Source organism: Filicampus tigris, chromosome 3, assembly GCF_054856515.1.
Source record: "Filicampus tigris isolate MCC_2025a chromosome 3, RoL_Ftig_1.0, whole genome shotgun sequence".
Taxonomy (NCBI): Eukaryota; Metazoa; Chordata; class Actinopteri; order Syngnathiformes; family Syngnathidae; genus Filicampus; species Filicampus tigris.
In genome coordinates, this window is record NC_141219.1 from 20,723,110 (window position 1) to 20,732,026 (window position 8,917).

Below are 8,917 nucleotides of genomic sequence, written 5' to 3' on the forward strand. Positions count from 1 at the left end.
CGGGACCAACCCACCCACAACCACCAACCCTGGACACCCCCAAAATAGCAACGTGCCTCTTTCACCAAGAAAAGGTTTGTTGCCAACTTTTCCCATTCTTTGTGAGAACCAGTAGAAAAAAATGGTTTGGTTTGACCAAACACCGGTTTCTGACCAAAAAACGGAGAAAAGGACATTTTGTGAAAAGAAACATGTCAAGCAAAACAGTGACTTTGATGCTGTTTTTTCTTTTTTATTTGTGACACCTCAACTACAAAACAACCAAAATAGGACTGAGAAAGGCTTTTGATGACAAAATAATTTATTAACAGATATACTATGAAATGTGCTGCGAGCAACACTGACACTCTGCATGTGCAATAAATAACCATGTTGTCTCATCATCATCTTGATACGCCACACCTGTGATGTGTATGGATTACCCCGGCAAAGGAGACGTACTGACTAACAGATTTAAACAGATTTGTGAACAAATAGTTTCTTCTTTGTGTATGTAAAAAAAAAAAAAAAAACTCAGCTCGTGAACAACATGAGCAAAAACAAGTGTTGCATTTATGTTTTTGTTCAGTGTATGTATTTATTCTGGCCAAACAATAAAAGTTACATATAGAAGCACATAAAAACGTGTCCACATAATGCACTCCAAAAATAGAGGCATCCCTTCTGATCTTGAGGAAAATGTTTTCAGGGAGCTAATATGAGTCTAAAGACTGAAGTCTGTTACCTGATGTTTTGCAGGAGGTTAAATAGCGATGAGTGCATGTGCGGCTGGGGGCGGTCTATACAGCAGCAGTGCATAAATAGATTGATAGTACCTGTATACAAGATGTTCCACTGATGCTGTCTGTCTCCCAGTGCAACTGTACAAAAAAACAATCATACACGTCATAACACTTGCATATCCATAATAAATAAAAGGCAAACTTAACAAGCAAAAAGGTAAACAAGCAAGCGAGGTTCGGGTAAACACAATGGTCCATCATATTTCCTGGTATGACGTGGTGGGCGCCGTGTAGTTCCCCTCACTGCTCCTGCAGATGAGGAAGACAAACAAGGTTTAATGGAAATGTTCCACTGTGGAAACACACATCAGCCTCTAAACTGGTCACAAGGTTGTGTGTGTGTGTGTGTGTGTCTGCGCGTCTTGTTTAAATTATGAATGAGGCTAATCGAACAACTGTCTCGGCCTCAGGCTCAGCTACAGAGCTCGGGTAACCAGGAAATGAATCTATTTATTGTTTGTTCTTTCCATTTTTACTCGGCAATCGAAATCAACACATGGAAAACTGACTGTCATTAGATTTGTTTTTCGAAGCCAACATAAATTGACAAAATTAATTCAACACTATTTGACAACTGTGTGCTCGTACTACTGGTGACATATGTACTAAGGCTGCAGCGATTGAATAATTTCACAATCGAGTAGTCTACCAACTATCCCATTGAGTAATCGGACAAACATTTATTTTAAATGAGATGCATATGGGGTGTAGGTAGGGACGTAACGATTCACTGAAGCCCCGATTCGATTCGATTTTTGATTTTAAGTTCACGATTTTCGATTCAATTTTTAAAAAATCACTACCATACTTGTCTTTGTGTGCCAGTGTGGTGCTGCAGCCATCCACAAATGCAATACGCAATGATGAGTGGTGCAAGCACATAATTTGAGCTACACATTCAAATTGTGGTATGCATCTGGAATGGAAAAAAATGTAAAGAAATCATTTTTTAGCACTCTAAATTAGTATATTCTAATGACCTATGTTGTCTTTTGTTAGGTGTTGCTGTATAGGGCTTGTGAGTGATGAGATGTCCGAGTTCGATTCGTCTCGATTCAAACAGATTTACGATTAATCGTTGCACCCCTAGGTGTAGTTATTATTTTAGGCACTAGAGGTCGCCACCCTCTTGTTATACTGTACTTTCTGTGATGTTGCATGGCTTCAAAAGGCAGGGCCTGGCCTGGTGAGTGACATGGGCGTCATCAAATGAGAGTTTAACATAGGCTTGTTTTTAACTTGCGAACACAAGTTGAGTGACCCAGCGTGAGTTATGGCCATCGGCAGCTTGCTTATAAATGTGTTTATTATGCCTTTGTTATACTGTTTCTTCAATAAAACGATTGAAATTGAACCAGATAAACGATTCCTGGGAAGCATCGAGGCAGAAATTTTGCTGCAGCCTTTTCTTGTAATCAAATCATTTGAGTTATTTGTTTTTTGTCCTAATACGGACAAATCTTATTAGTTAACATTAAGCACTTCATTAGTAATTCTACTAGCGCACACTAGTAACATGTAGTTTCCCTGCTCGTATGCCAAAGTTGTCCTCCTAGTGTGACCAAATACAGTATACGTACAGTAGTGGACAAAACATTTTTTGACCTCACCATCGTTTACTAGAGCCTTGAATTGTTTTACTAGTAAAGACAAAGATAGACTGTACTAGTAAAATGGATCTGAAACGAGATTTCAAGGACATCAAGGAAATGCTCAAATGGCTTTTCTTATGCACGTACAAACTTTCCTAACTGATGAAATTATGAGTCGTTTATTTTTAAACATTATGTTTTAGTGTTATTGTGTAGAGGGGGCCTTCCTTACTGCTGCTACCATTGTTCAGTGTGCATTTTAAGTCAGACTTCTTTTTTTTTTTTAATGTGACTGGCTGTAAAGCGGTAACTCATTTACAACTCATGAAGTTTGCATTTAATTCATAAAGTCTGAATTCATAGCATTTTCCAATGAGACGACATCTCATTGGAACAACCTGAGGTACTAGTTTGATGGAGAGGACAAGTGCATTGTGGTTTCCTTCCTGCTTTATGATAACCGCTAAAGAGGCCCAAAGTCCATGTTTGTGCATGTATGTGTGTTTAAACAGAGTGGAGCTCTCGCAGGCCAGTGTGATGTGGCCCAGCTGGTAGGTTAGTACTCAAGATGAATAAGAAATGTATACACAGGGCTTTGCTAAATGAAGATGAGATATTGGGTTACTGGAATAGTTTGGATATAGTTAGCCAGTGGCTGTGTGGACAGTCAAACAGATTTCCTTTGGAGATTTTGCCTCAGCGAGTTAATTTTTGACATTTGTATGATGTGGCGCCTTTCGAGCAAAAGCCTGATTAATGTCCTCTCCTCTCCCATTGCAGCGTGTCGAAGAATTTAGAAGGCACTTCTTTAGGAAAACTTGCATACTGAGCTTTGCACAACCATGACAAAACAGCCAGTGGTTACATCATATTCATTTTACAATCAAAACTTTTGCAAAATCAACTTATTTTCATGAGTTTTCGAATGACTGTACTCTTGAAAAAGACTCTACAGCAGTGATTCTCAAACTGTGGTGTGCGAGTTCGCTCTAGTGGTACAGTTCTGTTGTATTTAACTTTTAAGTTCAAAACATTTGCATTTAATCTTGAAGAGCTGTCTATTTTTAAGCATTCATTTAGGTACAGTTTTTACTGAACCTTTATGTGCAATACATTTCAATTACAGTAATTCAAAGATGTGAAAAGTGGGGCGGGGCGCCGGTGTGCCGGTGTGGTTTTAAAGGGTACCACCGACGGCCCATCTCAAGGTATTGATGGGGAAACACAGCGATATTGTAAAATTTGATAAATATCTGGTGTGTCCATCTTTGTGTCTTGTCTTGTATTCGCCAAAACAGCGCACCCGCAATCCCCCTTGTAAATTTAATGCAAGGCGCCATGTTAGGAACGGATGTGACATCACGCTGTTGCCTGGCCCTTCCCTTGCACCCACCAGTTGCTATTGAGTGATACGCCAGATCATTGTTGTTGTCATATAAAGTGCTCTGGGGTTGGCTTGTACCTCAAATCCGCGACTGCAGTTCATTAAAGTGGAAGTCAACCCAAACATATTCTTGAAAAAAAAACTGGGTTGCAGGCCCGCTAGTTGATACAAGGAATTCTGATAAATTTTGCGTTTGTGGAATAAGAGTTAATCCACCCGTTTTTGGCCATCTCCATTTCGTCACTTCTGTCAACTGAAAATGACATCATAGCTGCTCAGGGCTCAGGTAATGACCAATCTTAGCCCTGAGCATCTGTGATGTCGTTTTCATTCGATAGAAGTGACAAAATGGCCGCCCCCCCAACATGGCAAAACAGGGGTGGATTTTGCTGCTTAATCTATATTCCACAAACACAATATTAATCAGAATGCCATATTTCAACTTTCAACTAGCGGGCCTGCATAGAAAATATTCTTGAAAAAAATGTTTGGGTTGACTTCCCCTTTAAGGGAACAAAAATAAGTTATTTGCTTCATCATATATTTTTTTAATTAATTGGATGATTATCGGAATTCAAGTCTCCCAAATATCGGAATCGGCCTCAAGAAATCCATATTGGTCGAACCCTGTAGATATTTTAATTGATGTTTTAATGTTTATTATTGTGGTTATAGTTTTCACTGTAGAAGTGCATAAATACTGCAGAGGTTTCTAATGATTATCATAAAAGGGGAGCAATATTCCGCAAAAATTGCTTTTTTTATAATGACAAAATTGTTTTTGCAAAGCTTGTACTGTACTTGTACGTTTTATGATGGTGTTCTTATAACAGTGTACTTGGTAATAACAATTATAGTGGTTTCGTTGACTAGATCTCACCTTACTTCCTCTTCTTTCAGCCTGCGCGCTGCCTGCTTTGACTGTTTGATTTGTAAGTCCAGTCTTTGTAAGAAGTCTTTGGCAGAGAGCTCCTCCGCTTGGGGCCGGGAGGCTCTGGAGTCTTCGGGCGGCGGCGAGGGCGGGGGCGAGGATCGCTCGACATCCTGCGACACAATGCAGGGGGTCGCCGTCTCGTGACACGCTGTTTCGCCGTCCCCGTCGGGAGACTCCAGAGACAGTCCGTTAAAAATGGAGCGCTTGGGCACCGCCACTGGGATGTTGAGGCTGTTCTTGAGGAAGATGCAGTCGTTGCTGAACAACTTGTTGGCTCTCTTGATTTGCTCCATCTGGAAGATTTGGTGACAGCAAAGACGAAGAAGAAAATGTGTTAATGTGCGTTAGTTGCGGGGAGGACGGGGAAATCACATCAGTTCCAAATACTCTTAATATGACTTTACCTTGGAAATTCTGGAAATTATACTGCCTTTCACATATTAAAACCTACAAGCTGGGGTTGTAAAATGACGTGAGTTTTCAAAGTTGGGAATTTCAATTCACAGGAATTTATGAGAATGAACCAGGAATTTTCCAAATTGAAGGTTTACTCTAATAGGGAACGAGTCAAGTGCTTACAGTACAGTTCTTGCCGATACTTAATTATGCCATTACGTCTTGCAACTGTGATTAAAATTTGTTCTATTTGAATGAAATATTGTTGTTTTGGATAATGCCTAATAATTTAAATCAATTAAAATACTTTTTAGAGTAAGAACTTCTCATAACTGACATTTGAGTTCATCATCCATTTTGCATAGCATAATTTAAAGTCAGCTAAAGGTATAGTCATCCGCATTGGCCTTAAAGTATTTCCATATGACTGACATGTCATGATCAGTATATCGTCGCTGTCGGGCAGAAATACAGTATGCCCAACTATGGTCAAATGTATCTTTGTTCACAAATAGATATTATTGGTCTGTCCTCTCTTTGTCTGTTATTTTTAAGTTTTTACTCTGTTAACCAATTTAAAGTGGTGAAAATAGCTTAAGAAAAAATCTATTGGCAATGTTGAAACTTGAAAATGTCTTCGAGGTGTTGCAAGGCTGACCATTTCCTCATTCTGCGAAAGCTGTCTGGCGAAATGGTCATCTACTGTAATGTTGTATTTTTAAAGTCTGGATGTATTTGTTGACATTATAGAGTGAAAGCAGTAAGGTTAGATACATTCAAGTAGGTTTGTTTTGTCAAAAACAACGGGTGTAATGCTTTGTTGCAGAAGGACCCTCGTGAGCCATGGAGATCAATCTCTGCGCAGATTAATACAATATCTGTCCAATAAACAGGGTTTGTCGGCTCATGGCTCTAAGACTTTTTAAAAAAGAGTATGGAAGATCACGAAAAACAAGTGTAAGTTCTTGTTAAGTATTAAAAAGCTTTTGCATAGTGGGGGTCTTGGCATGACCACGGAAATTGATGTGTAGGGCTGGCACTGGATCCGTGTTTGTTCCATTTTAATCAATAACAGCATAACGAATGAGCCATTTTTTCTACCATGTGAAATTAGCGATTGAACATAATTGTTGGTGTGCCGTTGTGTTGCTATCAGTGTGTAGTGGTTTTGAAGGCTATATAACGGATAATAAAACTTAAAATGAAGCAGTATTTGGGAACTCTAGCAAGATGGCTTTTTTTCCCATATTTTTTTTTTTTAATGTATTTATTTATTTTAAGGTAAGAGGATTCCGCCAAACCGACGATATGTATGTGTCAGGCTGGTGAAATGTTATCATTTTCGCAGTATTAAAGCATTGATGCAAGTTTTGAGTACAGACTTCCAGTATCTGCACCTATACTTGTACCGGTATTATTTTCTCTCAAATGTCTAAAATGTTTGTTTGGATTGTATTTAAGTAATTTAGCAAAACATCAAGGTCAGACTGATTGCTACCATCAGCTTCTACGTCAACGTCGAAAGAACATTTGTCGTCCTCCACTGAATTCATTAGCCAGTCACTCCGTGAATACGTTAATTCTTTTTTTATTTTTGGTGCAGCCAGCGTTCCTTCTCCCTTCCAAGCTATTTACCTCATTTAACATCTTTTAGACTGTCACTTCATTCAAAGTGTGGTGGCAGAGAAGGTGAAAATTATCACTCACGCTATTTATCCTCTTTTCTCAATCGCTCAGCTTTGGTAAATTGACTTGAAGGGGTTTGTTTACAAGTGATGCTACTCGGAAGAACGTTTGCGTTATGGTGAAAAATGTATTGTATATAATTGCCAGTAAAAATCATTTTAGTTTTGTGGTCAAGCACTTTTCTGTACTTCTTTTTATTTTAAGTAGAGGAATTGAATCGGTACGTCTAATCTTGGAAGTCCGTTATTATCTGTAGTATCTGTACTTGTACTTATGTCCAGACTGGGAGTACATTTGTACCTCAGTAAATTAATAGAGGTATGGAAGTACAAAGTTAACTCACCGTTACACCATATTTCAGGGCAATCCCCTGCAGAGTATCACTGTCTGTAACCCGATGCTCTATGAATTTCTCCCCCAGAGAGGCCGTGACGCTTGCCGTGCTTCCGTAAGAACGTATCTTCGTCCGAGCGAGGCTTTGGGAGAGTTCGCTGTCTGACTCGGAACCGGACCTCGACCGAGGGAAGATAGGCTGCCCGAGTCGTCCTCCTGCTCCTGCATCCTGCATAGGTAAGACGGGCGAGAACTCCGCCATCTTCTTTGTGTGTAATGTAGAACTTGTGACCTCGGTGAATGTTAACGTTCGACTTGCGTGGCCAGGGCTATAAATATGACAACGTTGGGGTACACAAAGGTTGCCATTCCTGGTGGACTTCTGCTTGCTAGCCTCTGAGGACAGACATGTTTCGGGGAGCACTACCTCAACATTCGCTTTCGTCAGTGGCCATCACTTCGACGTAATGACGTCATGCGGCAGCGCGTCCAATCACCGACAAGAACAATCATTCACTTCCGGTACGCTTTTAAAATAAAACCACATCGCTCAATTCGGTGGATGTAAAAAGGTTATTTTTATTTTTTTATTTTGTATCTGTTTCGATAGTTCTCTTTTTATCTTGACCAAATTGTTATCAGTTTTATTAATCATTCAGATTTGTTTTCTTTCACTCATTCCCAATGTATGAATACTTTTTGGACATTTTGTTTTTAAAGCAAAGTTACACTATGGCAGGTAAAAGTAATCAAAAATACTTTTAAAAATACATTTTAATGGCTCCTTAGCCAATTTTATCTTTAACTGCATCATGAACTAGACAATTTTTTTGTATATTGTAGGCTGTATGTTAAGCACTTCAAAAGTGTACTATACTGTATTAAATTACGTACTTCTTACCCAATTACTGTACTTACAGTTGTGCCTTAAGTTGCAAGTTTAATTTGCTTCTAGCTCAAAATATTTGCACTGTACAGTATCTCAAATCATCTTTCCTATTGAAATGAATGAATATGCCATTAATCCATTCTAGCTCCGTCAATAACACCGGCATATTTTACGTATAAGACAAAAACAGCACTTTTTGGTATTGTGCTGCATAAATAAACTGTAATAAGTTGAACGTAAAGAATAAAATACTTTATGCAACATGATTTTATGCGTCAATACCCACTGACATTGTGCCCCTTCTGATGTGTGCGTCTTGGCCACCAGGGGCCAGTATAATAAATATACAGTACATGATCAGGGTTCTAAATGAACTTTTCAACCACATTGGCTGGTGTTTCTAAAGTTACCGGCCAATCCGAATTTCTACTAGCCATGAAAAAAAAAGAATAAATAAAAAAATAATAATAATAAAATTTTAAAAAACTATGGCTCCACGGCTCTTATCTCGAAAACTCGTCAAGTCACCAGTAAGTTGAGGTAACTCCTTATTTGCGCATTGACTGACTGACTGACTGACTGACTGACGGACTGACGGACTTACTTAATTAATAATTCATAGCGCCAACATTGGTTCCTTGACTAGAGCCACTTGCCCACTTTCTTTTATCCCTGAGTCATTGTCAAATTAGATAGATAGATAGATAGATAGATAGATAGATAGATAGATAGATAGATAGATAGATAGATAGATAGATAGATAGATAGATAGATAGATAGATAGATAGATAGATAGATAGATAGATAGACAGATAGTTGGATGGACGGACGGACGGACGGACGGATAGATAGATAGATAGATAGATAGATAGATAGATAGATAGATAGATAGATAGATAGATAGATAGATAGATAGATAGA

At 38.8% G+C, this 8,917-nt stretch overlaps 1 protein-coding gene across 1 annotated transcript; it reads right to left on the reverse strand.

The window, feature by feature from the left end:
* Nucleotides 1–207: 207 nt before the first annotated feature.
* On the reverse strand, nt 208–7,591 carry lysmd2 (LysM, putative peptidoglycan-binding, domain containing 2). The gene is made up of 3 exons (XM_086025289.1): nt 7,118–7,591; nt 4,639–4,985; nt 208–1,031 (listed from the first exon to the last, which is right to left on the reverse strand). Exons 1-3 carry the CDS (start codon nt 7,367–7,369, stop codon nt 980–982), a joined length of 651 nt encoding a protein of 216 aa, XP_085881415.1. The 5' UTR covers nt 7,370–7,591; the 3' UTR covers nt 208–979.
* Between the last annotated feature and the right edge of the window lie 1,326 nt (nt 7,592–8,917).